The 19,719-nt window shown below is 39.7% G+C and overlaps 1 protein-coding gene across 1 annotated transcript in view; it reads left to right on the top strand.

Annotated features, from left to right (window-relative positions):
* The window catches only part of Mtbp (MDM2 binding protein), a 65,179-nt gene extending 45,788 nt beyond the window's left edge, over positions 1 to 19,391 (top strand). Inside the window, exons 16-22 of the mRNA XM_055626483.1 lie at positions 579 to 734; positions 3,649 to 3,744; positions 13,019 to 13,285; positions 14,929 to 15,166; positions 15,811 to 15,924; positions 18,417 to 18,482; positions 19,219 to 19,391. Coding sequence (XP_055482458.1) covers positions 579 to 734; positions 3,649 to 3,744; positions 13,019 to 13,285; positions 14,929 to 15,166; positions 15,811 to 15,924; positions 18,417 to 18,482; positions 19,219 to 19,257 — 976 coding nt within the window. The 3' untranslated portion in view covers positions 19,258 to 19,391. The remainder of the gene's footprint in view (positions 1 to 578; positions 735 to 3,648; positions 3,745 to 13,018; positions 13,286 to 14,928; positions 15,167 to 15,810; positions 15,925 to 18,416; positions 18,483 to 19,218) is intronic.
* The last annotated feature ends 328 nt before the right edge of the window (positions 19,392 to 19,719 follow it).

The following is a 19,719-nucleotide window of genomic DNA, read 5'->3' as shown; positions in this document are numbered from 1 at the left end:
ACCTGTTCCATTTTTTCAAGGAAATTTGTGAAGATTAAGAATATATTTTAAGTAAAATCATTTGGAAAAGCAAAGTCCTGCATGCATTTCAGATGTAATAATAATTCAGTGTGTATTCACGATGCTGTAAGCATGGCTCGAGGAGACCTTGGAGAGAATTTCCATTACCGTCTCATTTCATGACTGTGCTTTAAGTAATCTTATAAATTTAGAGAAAATTGGAACATTCCATCCTTGGCCTCCAAAATTTATATAGTGGGATTTCAGTTTAAATTTAAACTTTATAGACTTGGTAACTCTGCAGTACTGAATTGTTAACATGTGTTATATTTAATAAATAACATAATCATGGTAATTTATGTAGTGGAACGATTAAAATAAACTGCAGGTTTCAGTGTGACCTACAGATTATTTAACATACAGGTCATATCTGAAGAGTCTGTAGTTCCTGTCTTCTCTGGACGTGTAATTCTAAACTTTCCTTTTCTCTTTGTAATGGATTTTGCTCTCATCATCATTTCCTGACTGCAGTGGGTTTGAATGCACCTTTAATAAAACTATACAAATTATTTTCCCAGAACTGGCTCATTACCTCGTTCATCTGAACAGTTGCTGGGCCATAAAGAGGGTCCCCGGGACTCAATCACATTACTGGATGCTAAAGAATTGCTGAAATATTTCACCTCGGATGGATTACCAGTCGGAGATCTTCAGCCATTACAGATTCAAAGGGGGTGAGTTATAAACTTATCTGCAATTAATTTTTAAAAGTCACTTAAAAATAGCATTGTATTTTCCCCCTGTAGCTAATTGATGCTCTGTGCTGAGGCAAAATTCACAGGTTTGCCTCCACTGTTTATCACTAGACTTAATAGCCTCACATTTACACTCACCAAATGGCCTTCTGTTTTGTGGCCATGGTTTGAAGAAAACAAAGATGATGAAGACAACTCAGCCCATCTCCCATAGAAGTCAGGGGCAAGGGCTTCTACTGTGTGTACAAATTGAAAAACGATTGAATTTTTTCTTCTTACCTTTGTTTCATTTATTCTTATTCTGAGAGTTTATAATGTGTGTAGGGCTCAGGTGTGCCACAGTGCGCATGTACAGGTCGAAGACAACTTCATGGAGTCCGTTCCCTCCTGCCACCTTTGCATGAGTCTCGGGTGTTGAACTCAGGTCATGTAAGGGTGCTTTGTTAGAGCCGTTACCTGCCAAACTGTCTTGCGGGCCTGGAAGTTTTGTTTTAAGAAGTTAGGTTTTGATTTGCAGATATATATATATATATATATATAAATTTTTCTCTTCTGCATTACTGTCTATTTTTGATTTTGCTACTACTTAGCATGATGATATCAGTCATTACTACTTATGGCAAAAAAACATGGGCTTTCAAGTGAAAGAGATGAGAAAATATTAACAATTCTTTTGAAACAATGACATGAGCAAGTATGAACTCAGCATCTACATTGACATGTGAATTGACATCAGAGGCAACACCCATTAAACTGCTAATTAACAAATACTGGCTGTTGTTGACATTGGCTAAGTAAATAAAATAAAATGTAAAGATAAATAAAATGTAGCATCAATTTCTTGTGAAAATTGCAGAATTTGCTTACTACCCAAACTTCTTTTTCATTGTTAAGCCATTATTTTAAAAACCTAAAGGATCATAAAAGTTGTATCTCACTTCAAACACTTTTACCAAGCTAGTTTTGAATTGTACTATGATGATCTCAAAGGTACATTTTAGAGGGGTTTTGAGTTATCTCATAAATAGAGTCAGAGCATCGTTGCCTTTGTGCATGGTACTGGGGAGAAAGGGTGTTTTCTCAGTGATGCTCTGTACCCTAGGAAAAATTAAATAATTAGAATGTGCAAGAAGGAGTGAAATAAGAAATGATGAAGAAAAGAGTAAAATGTAAAATACTTGAGTTCTGTCTTACAGATTATTTGTTTGAAGGATCCCTCATCAAAATAATGAGCTCATTGCAATTTATTAATGATACTTTTTGTGGGACACCTTAAATAAAGGTATTAGCATATGAGGTGATTTTTGAGATTCATTAATGGACACGTGACTGACATTTTAACGTAATAATTTCCAGTGCTTGTTAAGTTCCATACATAATCTCTGGTTGCAGCAGGGCAGCTTTTCTTACTCCTGTCAGGAGTGGGTTATGAGAGCAGAGGCAGAGTTTGGTTTTCTGGGTTTCCCTGCCTTCCCGTTAGTGCACCCTGTTTCCGCCCTGCCTCCACACTCTGTTCCCTCTGCACCTCACTGTGTGAAGAACAGCCCCTGGGGCAGACCTTGCCCGTGTCCATGGAGCAAGTTCTGACTTCCAGGACTGTGGCTGATTCCGTTAGACCAGTGGTTCATTACTCCTCAAGGAAGGAGGCACGTGTCAGGAGAACCCAGCGACCTTCATCTGACTGCAGCAGCCTGTCTCTTCTCCCGTTCAAGTACCCCTACCGGCTTAGGTGAGGAAGGGATCAAGCAATGGTATTTTAGGAACGTTCAACCTAACATTAGTTCTAAGGGCCTGCTGATTGAAACCTACTTCAGAAGAACTGAATTCAGCACTTCATCTCTAGGCCTGATCCTTGTAAGTTGCTGACTCTTAACTAACATAAATGACAGGATAAATGCACTTTGTGAGTTATAGTAAGAAATAAATACTTTTATTGTTACCAAAGACTCAAGTTAACTTCATTCCTCTGTGAAAATGTTTTAACTAAACAACTGAACACACATTCATTTCAACAAGGGTCAGGGTGATACATTTTAGGAATAATGTTGCTTTCTGAATTTACATTACAAAATCATCTTCCTTTCTTGATTTACTCATTTTCATAAAATTTTGTTCAGGGAATGCCATTGTAATTTTTAAAATGGAGGCACAGAAAACAAATGAGGCAAAGAGTACCACAGATCTAACCCATCTTATTTCCTTCCTAGGTTTTTCAGTATACATTAACTCTTCCCACCTAGCAGGATCTCATTCCATATTCCAGACTCACCTTAAACTCACTTCAGGGCCCAGGCTGGCATCGAAGTCATGGTGCCCCTTCCACCTCCACATCTCAAGTGCTGGGATATTACAGGCCTGCTCCATCACATCCAGCGTCCTTAACTTGTATGCTTTATATCTTACAAGGGGTTTCTATTGCTGTGATAAGTTACAGATTGAAGCAACTTGGAAATGAAAGGATTTATTTGGCTTGTACTTATGAAAACAGTACATCATGAAGGAACTCAGGGCAGGAATTGAAGCAGAAACCATGAATGGGTGCTACTTACTGGCTTGCACCCCATAGATTGCTTAGCCTCTTTTCTTATGCCATCCAGGACTCACCAGGGGTGTCACCGCCCATAGTAAGTTGACTCTCCCACTCAAGAAATGCCCCACAGGCCCGCTTAGAGCCCTGTCCAATGGAGATACTTTTCTTAGTTGAGGTTTCCTCTCCTAAATGACTCTAGCTCATGTCAAGTTGACAAAAAACTAACCAGGACACCATCAAACAAACAAACAAACAAACAAACAAACCCTCATATGAAGGGGTGGAAGGCAGATTTGTTTTCTTGAAAATAACTTTCTGTCATGTAGTAAGCTTTAAATACACATGAAACCCTTTTCATTTCAGGGAAAAACCTTTCGTTCTGACACCAGAACTTAGTCCTCGGAAACTTCAGGTCTTACCTTTTGAAAAAGCCTCAGAATGCCATTACCATGGAATTGAGTAAGTTTTTACACTTCTTTGTTGCTACAGCTTGTTTGTTATGAGTGTGGAGTGAAAGTGAAATAAAATAGCATAAATTGAAAGAGTCCCCAAACAACGTATGTCCTTAAAATAGTATGTAATACATATTTTTTTTAAAAAAATATTTAGTTTTGGTTCATTTAAACATGTTTTTAGTTACTCAGTATTTTACTAAAATTATCCACTTCACATTCCCTCTAAACTTCTTCTCTTTAAAAAACTCCACTTCCACTACCCTGTTGCCTTTCTGTATGTTGTGTTACAATTAAGTTTTGTTAGCGTTGCTTGCGTATGCATTTGTAGCAGATAAGAGCAACCGCTCAGTGGCTATCCCACTGAAGAAAATGACCCCCTCCCACACGCACCTAAGCACCATTCATTGCCAGTGGTTTCTCAGTGAGGGTGGGACCTCCCACTGAATCCCAGACTGATAGGCCTAGTCGTGCGCAGCTCCTGTGCTGGTGGCCACAGCTTTGTGAGTTGGTAAGTCAAATGGCCATGTCCTGTCCAGAAGCACTTGTCGTCTAGCACTTGTCCCTGAGTTGCATTTCTAGCGTTCTTCTGCCTCTGTTTCTGTGCTGTTCCCTGGGTGTGCTAAAAAGGTACAGTTTAGGGCTGAGCACTCAACAGTTGGCTTTTCTCAGCACTTGCACCAGTTATGAGTCTCTGTTAACCTTTGCCTCCAGCACACAGAGGCGGCTCTGAGCAAGGCTGGGAACAGCACTAATCTATGGATATAAACATAAGTGTTGAGAATGCAGTTTCACAGCACAGATATTTAGCAAAACAATAGTAGTAGGTAGGTTCCTTCTATGATCTATGACCTCTGCAGCCATTATTTTTCTTCTTTTAAATTACTCTTCAGTAATTTTATGCATGCATACAATGTATCTTGCTATCTACTTTTCACTTCCCCTTACAGAGCTTCCCTAAGCAGTGATTCATAGGGAGGTGCCCTATATCTGGCACTGTGATTTTCACTAATAACCTTTGTCTTCTGGGAGCATCGTCATTCACCCAAGCAGGGTGCTTATAGTCAAACTCTTTAAAGTTTTTACTTGGTTTACAAAGTAGTAGGTTTTCATGTAGCTTTTTCGGCCAGCCTTAGTTTTGGTTAAGAGCACATACCTCCCTCATTCCATCCCTTTCTCCCAAGCCTGTCCCAAGATCATTCCCCAACTTTCATATCACATTCTTTTCTTTGTTGGTTCCTACTTCCAGTCTTACTTTTCAGAAGCACGTTGTTGGCTTTATTTGGCTTCAGTTTTCCTTAGTGTTTACTTCTAAAGGATATTGTCAACATTGTTTTTAGTGTCTCCATATAAAGCTAACTCTGCTTTCAAAAATGGGGGGGGGCAGCTCCCCTTTTTCTCATTGGTTTTACTGATATTTATTTACTTACATTTCAGTTATTTTTGTTTTTTGTTTGTGGAGGCGAGTATGTGTGCGTGTTTGTTAGTGTGTGTACGTGTGGGGGGAGTTGTAGTTGTGTGGCTGTGCATGCATATGTGGAGGACAGGGCTGGATTCCTTCCTCTGTTGTTCTTTGCCTTATTCCCTTTAAGGTGTCTCATTGAATCCAGAGTTCAGTGATTTTTTTTTTTTTTTCAACAAAACTGGTCACCAGCAATATTCTGACAATCCTGTTTTTCTGCTTTCATTCCTTCTGAAGCTGGGTTTACAGGAATACTCAGCCATAATTAGCCTTTTGTGCTTTGTGCTGAGGATCTGAATTTAGGTCCTTATGAATATATAACAAGCTCTCTTACCTACTGAATTTTCTCCCCAACTGCTGCTGTTTGGTTGGTTGGGCTTTCTTTTTCCTTTCCTTTTTTGAGACAAGGTCTCATTAAATAGCACTAGCTGGCTTGGATTTGTTATGTAGGCCAAGCTGATCTTGAATTTATAGAGATCTGCTTGCCACTGCTTCCCTAGTGCAGGGATTAAAGGTGTGCACCACCACACCCAGCCCTATTTTTTTTTCCTTGTGAAAAACCAAATCAAACCAAAACAAAACAACAACAACCCCATTTAATTGGGGCTGACTTACAGTTCAGTCCATTATCATCATGGAAGTAAGCATGGTAGCAATTGCTGGAAAGGTCTATATCTGGATTGGCAGGCAGCAGGAAGAGAAAGTGGGCCATTGGGCCTGGTTTAAACTCCTAAAACCTCAAAGCCAACGCCTATTGCTAATGTTAATTTTTTAAGACTTTGTATGTTTTTCTCCAAAACCAGTTATCACACAAATAATTGAGACTCTATTACAGTATATTCACAAGCTTTACAGCACAATTCTGAGAAGTATTAACTCTATTCGTAATGCTGTAAGCTAATTTTGGATTCTTCCCAGCACGCATCCCAGCTATACTTTCATTTTGTAGCTTTCCTTGCTGATTCTCTCTACTGGTCTCCCCCTGCACATCTGACCATGGCTGAATCCCCTGCTTCCTCCTCTGACTCCTCCTCTGCCTGGCAGGAAGTTCATCCCTATTTTCTCCTCTGCTCAGCAAATGGGTGTAAGCTCCCTTATTGGCATATTAGGGGACAATTGGGAAGCAGAGTTTATATATCATTAAGACAGGAGATTCTCAGAACAAGGATTGTAACCAGATATTGGTAGTATAGAAATAAGCATTTGAATTGCATAATAACCTTATGCCTACATCCTATGGGACACTTCCTCCAACAAGGCAACACCTCTGATAATGCCACTCCCTATAGCCTGTGGGGGCATTTTCATTTAAACCACCATAGGGTGGGACCATCTCTGGTACCCTTGGCATGGTATCAAAATTGAATACAAAGGAAAAAAGGAGAAAGCCAACTGAGTGCTAGAATTCTTTCTCTCTCTCTTTCTTTCATTAATTAATTTATTCATTTAACATCTGGGCCCTACCTTCCCACCCTTTTCCCCCATATCCCCTCCTTTTCTCCTCAGAATAGTAGAGGAACCCCCCTCCCCCATGCCAACCTGTCCCAACACATCAGGTAAGCTCAGCCTACAACCTCTTCCACTGAAGCCAGACCAGACAGCCCAGCTAGGGAGAAGTGATCCAAAAGCAGGCCACAAAGTCCATGTTAGAGATAGCCCTGTTCCAGTTGCTAGGAGCCCACATGAAGAGCAAGCTGCTTATTAGCTGCATATGTGTAGGTGGTCTAGATCCCCAGTCCATGCATACTCTTTGGTTGGTGGTTCTGTCCCTGTAAGCCTTCATGGGCCTAGGCCAGTTGTCTCTGTTCTTCTTTCATGTTCTTGTCCCCTCTGGGTCTATCCATCCCTTCCCCAACTCTTCCACAAGATTCCCCAAGTTCCACCTGATGATTGGCAGTGGGTGGAGCCTCTCAGAGGACAGTTATGCTAGGTTCCTATCTGCAAGCAGAGTAGTGTATTGTTAATAGGCTCAAGGGTTGGCTTTCTCCCATGGGGCGGGTCCCACGTTGGACCAGTTGTTGTTTGGCCATTGCCTCAATCTTTGCTCCTCCTTTATCCCTGCATTTCTTATAGGCAGGGCAAATTTTGGGTTGAAGGTTTTGTGGGTGGCTTGGTGTCCCCTTCACTCCACTGGAAGTCCTGCCTGGATATTGGAAGTGGCCACTTCAGTCTGCATATCCCATGCTGCTAGGAGTCTCAGCTAGACTCACTCCATATCCTCTCAGGAGCCCATCCTGTCCCAGTTCTCTAGCTTGTCAAAGAGATGCTCCCCACATCGATTTTCTTTCTTTATCATAGCCTCTGCCCTCCCACCTCAACCCCAACTCTGCTCTCTTCATGCCTGATCTCCATTCTTCTTCCCCTCTCCATGTCCTCTCCTACCCAGTTCTCGCTCTATCCACTTGCCATGTCTATTTTATTTCCTCATCTAAGTGAGAATCAAGTACCTTCCGGTGGGCCCTCCTTGTTATTTAGTATATTTGGGTCTGTGGATTACAGTATGGTTATCCTGTACTATCTGGCTAATATCCACTTATAAGTGAGTATATACCATGTGTGTCTTTCTGGTTCTGAGTTACCTCACTCAGGATTGTCTTTTCTAGTTTCATCCATTTGCCTGCAGATTTCGTTAGCTCCTTCGTTGTTTTTAATAGCTAAGTAGTATTCTATTGTGTAAATGTATCAGATTGTCTTTGTTCTTCAGTTGTTTTCAGTTTCTGACCATTATGAAGAAAGCTGTTATGAACATAGTTGAGCAAATTTCTGTGTTGTGTAGTGGAGCATCTTTTGGGTATATGCCTAGGAGTGCTATACCTGGGTCTTTAGGTAACACTATTCCCAATTTTTAATCCAATTAAAAATGAGGTACATAGCTAAACTGAGAGTTCTCAACAGAGGAATATTGAATGGCAGAGAAGCACTTAAAAGAAATGCTCAGTGTGATACCTTATAGGCTAGGGTCAGATGGAAGGGGAGGAGGACCTCCCTTATCAGTGGACTGGGGAAGGGACTTGGGAGGAGAAGAGGGAGGGAGGGTAGGATGGGGAGGGGAAGAAGGAAGGAGCTACAGCTGGGAAACAAAGTAAATAAATTGTAATAAAAAATTAAAAAAAGAATTACTCTCAAAATGAATAAAGTGTAATTAATTAAAAAAAAGATAATAACCTTCAAAAAAAAAAAAAAAAGAATTACTCAGTATCCTTAGTCTTCAGGGAAATGCAAATCAAAATGACTCTGAGATTCTATCTTACCCTCATCAGAATGGCTAAGATCAAGAACTCAAGTGACAACACATGCTGGTGAGGAAGTGGAACAAGGGGAACATTCCTCCATTGCTGGTGGGAATGCAAACTTGTACAGTAACTTTTGAAATCAACCTGGCGCTTTCCCAACTCCATGTTTTTAAATTTATTTTTAAAATCCTATTCCTTAACTATGACCTATAAAGTTATATTTTACTAATTGTAATAGGTTTAGCGTCTTTTACTCTATTTTTAGTATTATACTTAATATTCATGCATGCACATATAATGATTCTAATTGATTAAGGAAACTTAAATAGAAGTTCTAGATATTGTGCATGTAATTTAAATCTGAGAGTTGAAGCCAGTAAGCAACAGTTTATATTATCACCGAGTTGTCCCACCTGAGAAAATAAAAAATCAGTAATATATGCTTTGCTGCACTGACACAGGTTTGTGGGGTTTTTGTTTGTGTGTTTGTTTGTTTTGTTTTGCTTCTTTAGCCCTATAAGCTCATGGAAGCGCTGCTTTGAATAAAACAGTAATACTTTCATCTTAACAGCTAGCTGAAGTGTCTGTCAAATGCCCGCATTGTAGAGTGTGTTTCTACAAGTGTGATAGTTTAGTTTTGTTTATCTTGTGCTTCATCTTCCTATTTTTCCTTGTTGTTTTAATTTAATATAGAAAAATGTTAATGGAACATCTGAATTTATAAACAATATGTTCTTCATGTTCATTTATTAAAATATTAAACGAATACTTGTTTATGCATTAGTGCCCTAAACCCTCATGGTGGTTTATTTACAGTATCATGAGATGTGTTTATTGCAGAGTAATTTCCCTCTGCACTCTCTCTAGTCCACAAACAAATAAGTCTGCCTATATTTTTTTTAACTGTAAATTTGCATTATTAAGATGGGGACATTGAGACAAGGATAACCTCTCTGTAAGAGATGGCCACCCCCAATCAGAAACATATGGGTTTTGTTGTTATTGTTTACACTTGGGTTTATAGCGTGAGGACACACACTTGTCCTCAATATAGATAATGACATGGAAATAAACTTCAGAGGAATTTACAGAGCAAGTTCTTCATTGCCTATATGTCGAGGATGGTATTTTTCTCGGTTAGGCTTAGTTTGGGTTACTATTGCTCTGAGGAAACACCATGACAAAAAGCAAGTTGGGGAGGAAAGGCGGCTTATGCTTCCACTTCCATAGTCCATGACTGAAGAAAGTCAGGACAGGAACTCCCATGGGGTGAGAATCTGGGGGTGTTGCTTACTGCCTTGCTCCTCGGGGCTTGCTCACCCTGATTCCTTACAGAGTACAGGACAACCTGCTCAGGAGTAGCCCCATCTACAATGTTCTGGGCCCTCCTGCATCAGTCACTAATTAAGAAAATGTTCTACAGGCTTGCCTATGGCCCCATCTTATGGAGGCATTTTTTTGTTATTTTTTTCATTATTATTATTTATAATTTACTCACTTTGTAACCCACTCCCTCATCTCTGTCCGATCCCACCCTCCCTTCTTTTCCCCCCCTCTATGTCCCTCCCGTCGTCCACTGATAAGGGAGGTCCTCGATATGACCCTAGCCCATAGTTCTCATCAGGACTGCCTGGATTCTCTTTCTCTGTGGCCAAGTAAGGCCACCTCACCAGGGTGAGGTGATCAAAAAAGCAGGCAACCAAGTTCATGTCAAGTGACCGTCCCTGCTCCCCTTACTAGGGACCCCTCTCCCCATGGAGACTGAGCTGCCCATGGGCTGCATCTGAGAAGGGGTTCTAGGTCCTCTCCATTGCATGGTCCTTGGTTGATTCAGGAGCACCATAAGGAAACCAACAGAACCAAAAAGTCTGGGCCCAGGGGGTCCTGCAGAGACCGGTGAATCAACCAGAAAGGCATTTTCTTAATTGAAGTTCCCTTCTCTGAGATGTCTTTAGCTTGTGTCAAGTTGACATAAAACTAGCTAGCACTAGACCCATAAAACATTTAGCTATTCTTACGTAGAAAATATGAAGCTGTTAATCATTTGTCCAACAATAAATATTTCCTAACATCAGATATATACCTTGTATCCTGTGTCTCTCCTTTTACTAAGTCACTTTGTCTTAAAGGGCATTTTAATGGCAGCACAGGGAGCATGTGCAGTGTACATAATTCAGGTGAAGGGCATTGGGAGGCCTGGGATTATGAGACAGGTAAAAGTCCGTCTTAGAAACAACATTATAGTACAAAAATATCCTTATAATGAAAGGATATTTTTCTCTCAAAACAGTTCTCTATACAGGCTAATCAGATACTGCATTGGTTCTTGCCCAGAATCTTTGCACAGATTCATGATTCTTCATTTTACTATTTTATTTATCTCCCAGGACAGAGTCTGAGTAAGTGTATGTAGGTAGGTGCTAGGTTTTCAAATGCTACTTTATTTTGGGGTTCCTTAAACCTTATGCCTCCTTTCTAAGCTTTGCCCTGAGCCCCAGGTGGTGTGTTGTGGGGAAGCTGTAAGGGGAAGTATATGTAGCCCTCTTTACTCCTTTCTGCTGGGTAGGGCCATAGGGTTCTCTTGGGGGCAATACCAGTGTCCGTCGTTGGGATATCCAGAAGTCCAGCAAACCTGCACGCAGTCCTCCTCCATCTTCTCTAAGCCACCACCTTCTTCCTCTGGGCTACCATACTTATACCCCTTAAAATCTTCAGAATTCAACTAATTCCGGCTGGCAAAGAACATGCTCCGCACAAGACAATTGACAGGTTTGGACAAACTTAAATCCTCCACTTGGGATTATAATAGAAGCATACTTACATATCATAAACCAAAACATTCACAAGTAACCTCAGGGTTACTGCTGATTTTTCACAAAATAAGTTAAACCAAAGACTAGAGAGAGTATGAAGCATTGAGACCCATGCTCTAGCTCTGCTCGTCCATCAGTCGGTCCTCTGACTGAAGAACTGTGTTCTCGTAGTTCAAGTACTTTTGACCAGAGCTCCTCCAGTCTGCACTTTAGGAGCACTTAAGCAGCTTTGTATTGCAGCTGTATATATAAGATATATAATACAATGTTATTGTACATGTTCAGAGTGAAATGGTTACTGCAGTCAGGCTAACAGAGCCACGATATCATAGTACCTTTTGGTCATGAAAGTCTCATGTGAGCAGATTTGTAGACTAGAGCACACACGGTCGTCTTCATGCTGCACTTTAGATCTCTTATTCATCCTATGAAGTCTGTCATTTTGGACCCTTGCACTGACACCACTGCTGCTCTCCCAACCATGACCTTTATTCTGCCGTCTATTCTGTGTATTCTCTTTTTCTTTTAGAATCACCTTTACATCCCTTTTGGAAGTGTCAGTGGCTGAGACTTCCAAGTGTCTGTATGTATATATTCAGGTTTCCAGTGGGTTAAAAGATTAGTCAGGCCCTGTAGTCACCAACTGGAGTTTATGTTCCAACTAGTCTGTGTGTGATCTCTGTGTTGTAAGTCACACTGGGCATGATGGAGGCAGCCTTGTTCATTTGGTGGTCGGTTTGCATGTTTCCTAATTTGACCCTCATACACTGCTCACGAATAGTCTCGATAGTGCCTCCTTCCATAGGCACTATGAATTACATTTTGCTGGTCAAGCAGCAGAAGCATAAAATAATGTGGCCAAATTCACATAGCTAATAGGTAAAGCAACCAGGATTTAAATGCATTTAAATTTATGGTCTATAATCTTTGCAATCATATATGTATCCTGAGGGAAAAATAAAGTTCTGAGACTCTTACTGGGCTGTCAGGTCTCTGAGAAATGTGTTCCTTGAGACCGTGTTAGGCCACTTTTATAGGTGAAAAGGACACAAAACGGTTTGAGTTGTTTGTACTTGGACCAATTCCTGGCTAAAGTCATTTGTGTTCCTCAGAGCAGTTACAGGGGAGGAAGTGGAGAAGCTTTGCAAGGTCATCCGTGCTTTCCCTGCATGCTTATTTCCTGTGCTTAGCATGGGATTTTGAGTCCAGAAGCACAGGTGATAACATCATTGATTCACTGGATTAGGTTTAACCAGAAACTAAATATACAGGCAACCAGCCCATTTAAAAGAAAACCTGTAAGTCCAGTAATGAGGGAATTTCAGTTTTGAATGCCTTTGTACCTGTAAATCTTTGTGTTGAAAATAAACTTTCCCTTTCTAGCATAGTCAGCATTTCCCATTGTTGTGTCTCAGTCATGCTAAGAAGTCAGGGGTGGCTAGAGTTTTAAGAAATATTAAAACAGCAGCCATGCTAGTTTGAAAGTAATCCAAAGGATGAGCTGAATCTGTTGGCACAAAGCTCAGTTGAAGGGGAATCTGATTGTGCTTCACATTTGTCAATCTTTTGTCGAATAGCAGAATAGAAAAAAAAAAAAAAAGTGAGCTGGTGAGAAGTAGGCCATTCACCCAACTGTCCAACAATTCTTAGGAAACAAGTAACTTTTAAGCCAGTGTCTTGCTGGCTTTTTTTTTTTTTTTTTTAAGAGAGGGAAAAAAAAAAATCCCATTGTTCTCCTGGATGTTTGATTTTAATGCTCTTTCCTCATTTTAGATATTGCTTGGATGACCAAAAAGCTTTAGAAAGAGATGGGGGATTTTCTGAACTTCAATCTCGTCTTATTCGTTATGAGACCCAGACCACCTGCACCAGAGACAGTTTTCCAGTCCCCACTGTGTTGAGTCCTCTTCCATCCCCGGCAGTTCTGTCAGAGCCTCGGAGTGTCCCTGATGGAGAAGCACTACAAGGCGAACTCCGAAGTGAAGTTTCTGGACTGAAACGGAGATCTAAAGAGGCCAGCTGCCTTTACCCCCAGAAAAGGTGACCCGGCAAGCACACAGGAGCAGCACCTCCAGAGAAGTGTTTTAGTCTCTGGGGGGCTGCTTTTCATGTCTGCTTGGTATTTTTATGCTGCTTTCTGCATAGGGTTTTAGATTCATTCCTTCATACTAGGAAATTTGTTTTTGAGTAGTTTTGCTTGTAAGGTATAAAAAGAAATGACTTGGAAAAAAGAGAACTCTGGCTTTCTATGCTAATGCACAGTCTGTTAAGGTGATGTTAGTGTAACGCTGTTCACTCAAGGAGACTAGAGATGCCAGGGTAGGTGAAGCCCCGGGCTGCCCTGTTGAAGATGTTTGAAGGTGGAATCTGTGTTCACTCTTTCTCTCTGCCCTGTCTCCTACTTGCATGGGCCCTCAAGCAAGGTGCTGCTGGGCCTCCATTTAAAACTGCTTGTTACAGGTAAATGCAGCTTTAAAGTCTACGTATTTCATTTTATGGAACTTTTCAAGACACCTTTTTTTTTTGCTAGCCAAATAGTCCAAATATATTAGAATTTAGATGTTGACAAAATAAATACTGAATTTACAGATCATATTTAGGCCCTTGACATATAAAATATGCTGTAGGTTCTGGCTGTATTTAAGCCTTTAAAAATAACTATAAAATATGTAGAAATAAAACTTTCAAGTCTTTGAACAGGTAAAAATATGAGAATAATATTTCCTGCTATGAAATAGCTAAATGATTTTTATGAGAACTTTGTTAGTTCATGGCATTTTTTTATGTCTGGTTAAATTGCAAAGCAAAACTGATAAAAAGATTTATATTCAGAAAGAAAAATGTACTGTAGCCTAAGAGGAGCATACAGTGGCTCTGCTGTCTGTTTTGAAAATATTTTAAATATTTTAGAAAAACTGAAATAAGAACCAGTTTTTGTTCTACTTTTGTTTTCAGTTACTTTGCATAGTTACAAAGACACAACACAAAGGTCTATAGGTTCTTTCTAAAATTTCTTTTGTGAAAATATAAGTACTTAGTAGGCTATTAAGTATATAATGTCCTAATATTGCTTATTGCCTTCCCTATTAGCTACAATTCTGGTTATCACTGTTTTAAGTACTGACCTAGTTATGTTTCTGTTGCTCTGATAAAATACCCTGACAAAAGCAATGTAGAAGAGAAAAGGCTTCTTCCAGCTCGCAGTTGAGGTCTGCAGTCCTGCATGGCTAGGGAAGTCACTGTGCAGGTGCACATATCCTATCCATATACCAGTGTATATGCTGCTGGATCAGGCACATCCTGTCCACAGTCAGCAGCAGAGACAATGAATGCAGCCTGGTACTCAGCTGCCTTACACAGTCCGGCCTCCCCTGGAGAGGGAGCGGCCCACTCACTGTAAGGTGAGTCTTTCCACAGCATCTGTGCAGTCTTGGTAACTGGCACAGGCATGCTCAGGGGCCTTCTCTCAGGAGAGCCAACTTGACAACACTGTCACAGTGAATGATTCACAGAACTAAAGGAACAGCTTCATTGTGTTTGGTGTCAGTTATTTAATATAAATTAGCAAGAGAATTTAGTTTTCTTGAATTTATATTCGAAAGGAAATAATCGTAATAACAGTTAAAGCAGAAAGTAGACTCTGTTGTTGATTCATTTTATTTTTCCTTTTTTTCTCCTTACAGACTTACAAAATCAGAAAGTTCTGATTGTCTGCTTTCTCACTCAAGTTGCAATAGCAATCATTATCGTCACTTGGGGACATCCAGAAAGCCTCAGGCAGAGCGATGTGTGTCCGTGCTTCCAATTCCTAGTCGCGAAGCTTCCCAAGTCACTACAAAGATCAGCTCAGGACAAAAAAGTGTACACACATCGAAGTCATCAAAGCAAGTTAAGGAATCACGATCACAGAAACATACACGGGTAAAGACTTCCCACTTTCTCAGTTCCACATGAAAAGAAATTTCATTGTGTGAATCTTTAACAACATATCAGTTTTATGAAAAATAAATAACACCCACAGTTTAAAATCATCTGATGCCAGAAGGATGGCGAAGGCTGGCGCTCAGCAGGAGAGCACTTGTGTAGCATGGGTGAAGCCATAGTTCAGTTGACAGTGTGGCCAAGAGAGAAGGTCCATGATTACTTATTATAATTGATTACTTACTATAATATTTTGGCATTTCAGTGCATCAGAAGAGGAATGTTGTAAAAGTACCCTCTTCATTTTCCACGTTTGAAATTGTCCTTTTTTTAAAAAAAAAAAAATGCCCTGCTGTGTATTCATTTCTGTTGTGTATAGCTAACATTTGGATTTGAGGTCACAGCTCATCATTTCAGTTCCTCTCACCAGCTACTCTAGGCATCTCCTGCTGAACATGAATCCTGACACATGGATGACCATGTATATGTTACAGGCTTCATCTTTCTCGAGTGTTTTGTCAAAACAACCGTATTTATCTTTAGTACAGGCAAATGTCTGTATAACTCACAACTTGTTTATGATCAAAGTTGAAATAATTGTAGCCTTTTGGAGAAATGTCAACCACGTGTTCCTTCTGTTGCAGATGCTGAAGGAAGTGGTGACAGAAACCCTAAAGAGGCACCGCATCACTAGGAACCATGAGAGCTTTGCTGCCTGCAGCCAGAGACTCTTTGACATCTCCAAGTTCTACCTAAAGGTGTGGTGTTTTCTCTGTTCATGGTGGGGCTTAGTTCATGTTCTGATGTTTCTGTTGGCTGTAAGTGGGCACAAAGCTTTTATATTATTCATGCATACTGGCTGCCAAGCTGCCTTAAATGGAGACAGAAACACTGGAGGGAAACTGCTTTCCATTTGCTTTATTTGACTTTACGTAGCCTTGTGTCTCAAAAGCTGCCTTAATGTTTTTCCTAACAGGCCTTCTACTAAGTTGGTGCTTTAGCATTAATTAGTAATTATTTTATAATTAAGCTATATAAAGCTGAATGGGGAGTATGGTGTTTTACTACAAAAAGCAATAAAGGAGCAGCTGTTACTTTTGGCCAGATGTAAGGAGTCTGCTGTGGCAGGAAGGGGCTGCTCAGGTGATAGTTTCTTCATTTTTCTTTTAAATCACACGTTTTTGTGTGTCATGTTTGTGAGCTATATTGTGTGTGCATTCATAGGCCACAGATGGATAGTAAGACAGGGTCTCTCACTAATCTGGACTCTTTTGTTATTTTGGCTGCCATGGTTAGACAGTGCGCTCCCAGGATTCTCCCATCTCCACCTTTTAACTCTGGGGTTACATTGGTGCTGAGGATTTGAACTTAGGTCCTCATGTTTACACACTAGACATCCTTTCCCACTGAGCTTCTTCCAGGTACTGGAGGACAGTTGGATGTCAGGTTTCTGAAACTTAGGTGTTGTTTGATCTTCTCTGCCTTAGACCTAACCCGCAAGCATGAGTAATAGTATGCAGCAATAATTAAAAGAAAGCCAAAGATTCAGAAGAGGGGGCAGGACTTACATGGAAGGGGATAGAAGGAGGAAAGAAAGGGAGAAATGATGTAATTATACTATAAACTCCACAAATAAAAAAATTATATTTTTAAAAGTGCCCAGCACTGAGGAACTCAAGCCTCTTGCTGGAAAAGATGCTGCTTACCCAAGTCAATGAGTTAAAATGACAGCAAGCCACTGGAATGCCCTATCTCCAAGTATCCAGAATACTTTCTGAGATGTCCCAAGAGAAAGGACGGTTATATATTGAAAGGATCAAGGATTAAATGGTATCAAACTTCTCCATGGCATCTTGGTACATTAGAAGATGGTAAAAGTACCTTCAGGTTCTGAAGGAAAGTGTCCTGTCTGGTAGTAATCTGAGCGGCCTGTCTGGCCTATGATCCAATCAGATGTGAAGGCTCAGTAGAGACACTTTCAAACCAGAAGAGGTTTAAAATATATTTTTCTTGTTTTATGGAATCTGCTAAAAAATCAAGTTGAGCACATAGAAGGCTAAATCAAGATTTAAAAAAAAAAAAACGACCTAGAATGAGGAAAACAAGTCACAGCGGGCCTGGCCTAGGGAGAAGGTTGGCAACTGGGGCATGCTGTAGGAAGGTCTGCGAGTTAAGAAAAAACAAGGAAGTTGGAAGTAAAAATTCACAGAAAACTAAAATAAGGGATTATCCAGGACCTGTCAGTCTTTTAAAAAGCCTTTTTAGGCATTTAATCAATCCATTGTGAGAGAAGAGGAAATACCAGAGTTATGTAGATGGAACACTGTAAGTGGAGAAAGAAAAAAACAACAAACAAACCAATATCCAGGTAGTTTCGTTACAGGAAGTGTAAAAGGCTGAGTGAAAGAGACAGAGCCACAGTAGACTAATTGCCTTGTGGCTTCACTGCCTTTGCTTAGACGTAATAAAGCAAATATAAGCTAATTATGGATCACAAGCTGTGATGCAACTGTACCAGAGGAAGAGAAGAAGGTAGGTTCTGTGCATAGACTTGGATCTAACTATTAATGATTCAAGCTATTCGTAGTCATGCTGAAATTACTAAATCATCAAGGACCAGCAAAGCATGACAAATGGAAACATAAAGGTACAAACAGGAGGAATTGCTAGAAGAATTCAAAGTAGCTGCCTCTGTGAGGCATAACTTGCTAGAGGACTGCATTTTTCCTCCTTTTTGTACAATTAAGGTCTTCTTATTAATTTTGAGTTTTAATTTGATAGGTTTTCCACCCACCTCCCCTTTCTGGAACTTGAATCCAAGACATGGTACACAGGTGCTCTACCACTGAGCCAAATCTCCAGCCTTATCATTATATTTTAGAAAGTAAGACTGTAGTTTTAGTCCTTTTTGTGGTGGAGCAAAATACCTAAAAAGAAGAAAAAAGTAAATATCTGAATAATTAGTAGAAAGCACATATTCATTTCCTAAGTACTAAAGTGGTACAGTGGTGAGGGTGAGCATCGGCCAGCACTGTTGGAGATGTGGGATGAAGGGTGTGTGTGTGTGTGCTTGGTTAGAGTACTTCTGTATTTCAGGATGAGACTGTAACATTACATTGATTCTGGGTAGTCCTTCCCTACTGGCAGTGGCCCTTGTAGAATTATTTAGGGTAATCTCAAGTTTATTTATAATGAGCTGTCTGTAATATAATGAACAAGGCTCCAAATGCTGTGTTTCACTCATTTCTAGGATCTTAAAACATCAAGGGGTCTCTTTGAAGAAATGAAGAAAACAGCCAACAACAATGTGGTGCAGGTAAGTAAGTACTTCTCAAGACGCCACATTCAGTTAAGTTGGCATTTTGTTTCAGGGTTGCTGTACTGCTGTTATACGTACAGTTAGAAATAGAGATGGTCTTTTCAACACCATGAGATGTCCCAATATTTAACAATAGCCTGTTCAGGCAGATTGTACACTTACTAGGTGTAGGTTTGTAAAAAAAAAAAAAAAAAAAAAAAGATTTTCTCAAATGATATTAAAAGAGAAAAATTTAAAAAAAATCCAAAGAGCTAGGAAAAAATATTTCATTATGATTAGCTGTTTTCCAGGATTGGTTTAACTATTTTGAGTGACCCTTTCCAGAGGTACTTAGAAATGAAGGTAAGAAAGTAGGTAGTCATCTGGTCCATTGAGGACAGTCTCTGGTTTCAGCTTTGTATATGGGGCTCATACCTTTATTTGAAAAGTAAAATATCTGTAAGTATTAACGTTGAATGTTCCCTTTTTACTTTACCTTTTTTGTGTATGTGCTGTCTTTGAAGATTTCTTTTAAAATAAATTGAGTTGAGGTTTAACAAAGATATTTTAATATTGGCCTAAACAGGAAAGGTAAGAGAAGTGAGTGCTCAGGAGGAAACACAGACTCTAAAGCTGTTTTCTTTTTTCTTTCTTTCTTTCTTTTTTCTTTTTTTTTTTTTTTTTTTTTTGAAGATGTATAGAGTTGTTTTATCATGTGTATTTTGCATAGTCACATTCCTGTTTTCTTCCCCAGGTAATCGAATGGGTGTTAGAAAAGATGAGCAAGAAATAAGCTGTTATTTCTTCCATTCATTAGAAAACTGTGCATAACCTGTAAACTTTATGAAGAATAGATGCTACTCTTGTAAAGAAGATCCTTAGTGTCCTGTATTTACATAGTTTTAGTGACACACAGTTAAAGTATTTTTAATTAATGCACTTATTTTTACAGTTTTAAAATATTTTAATGTTATTTTTATATATTTTAAATGTTTTAACTCTTGCTTATTTAATTGTTCAATAAACAGTAATATTTCTTTACTTCTTGGGTTGCATGTTCTTATTATTATGCTTGCTTAAGTTGCTGCCTGTGGTGGTTGGAATGATAATGTTCCCCAGAGGCTCTGGCATTTGAAACTTGGTTACCAGATGGTGGTCTTGATTGGGGAAGCTCGAGAGGTCTAGCCTTGTTGAGGAAGTGTGCCACCTAAGTGGGCCTTGAGGTTTCAGAGCTTATACCATTCCTAGTGTACTC

Source organism: Psammomys obesus, unplaced genomic scaffold (genome assembly GCF_907164565.1).
Source record: "Psammomys obesus unplaced genomic scaffold, mPsaObe1.curated_primary_1811, whole genome shotgun sequence".
Lineage (NCBI taxonomy): Eukaryota > Metazoa > Chordata > Mammalia > Rodentia > Muridae > Psammomys > Psammomys obesus.
Note: the sequence above shows the minus strand (reverse complement) of the source record. Positions and strands in the feature narration are given on the sequence as shown.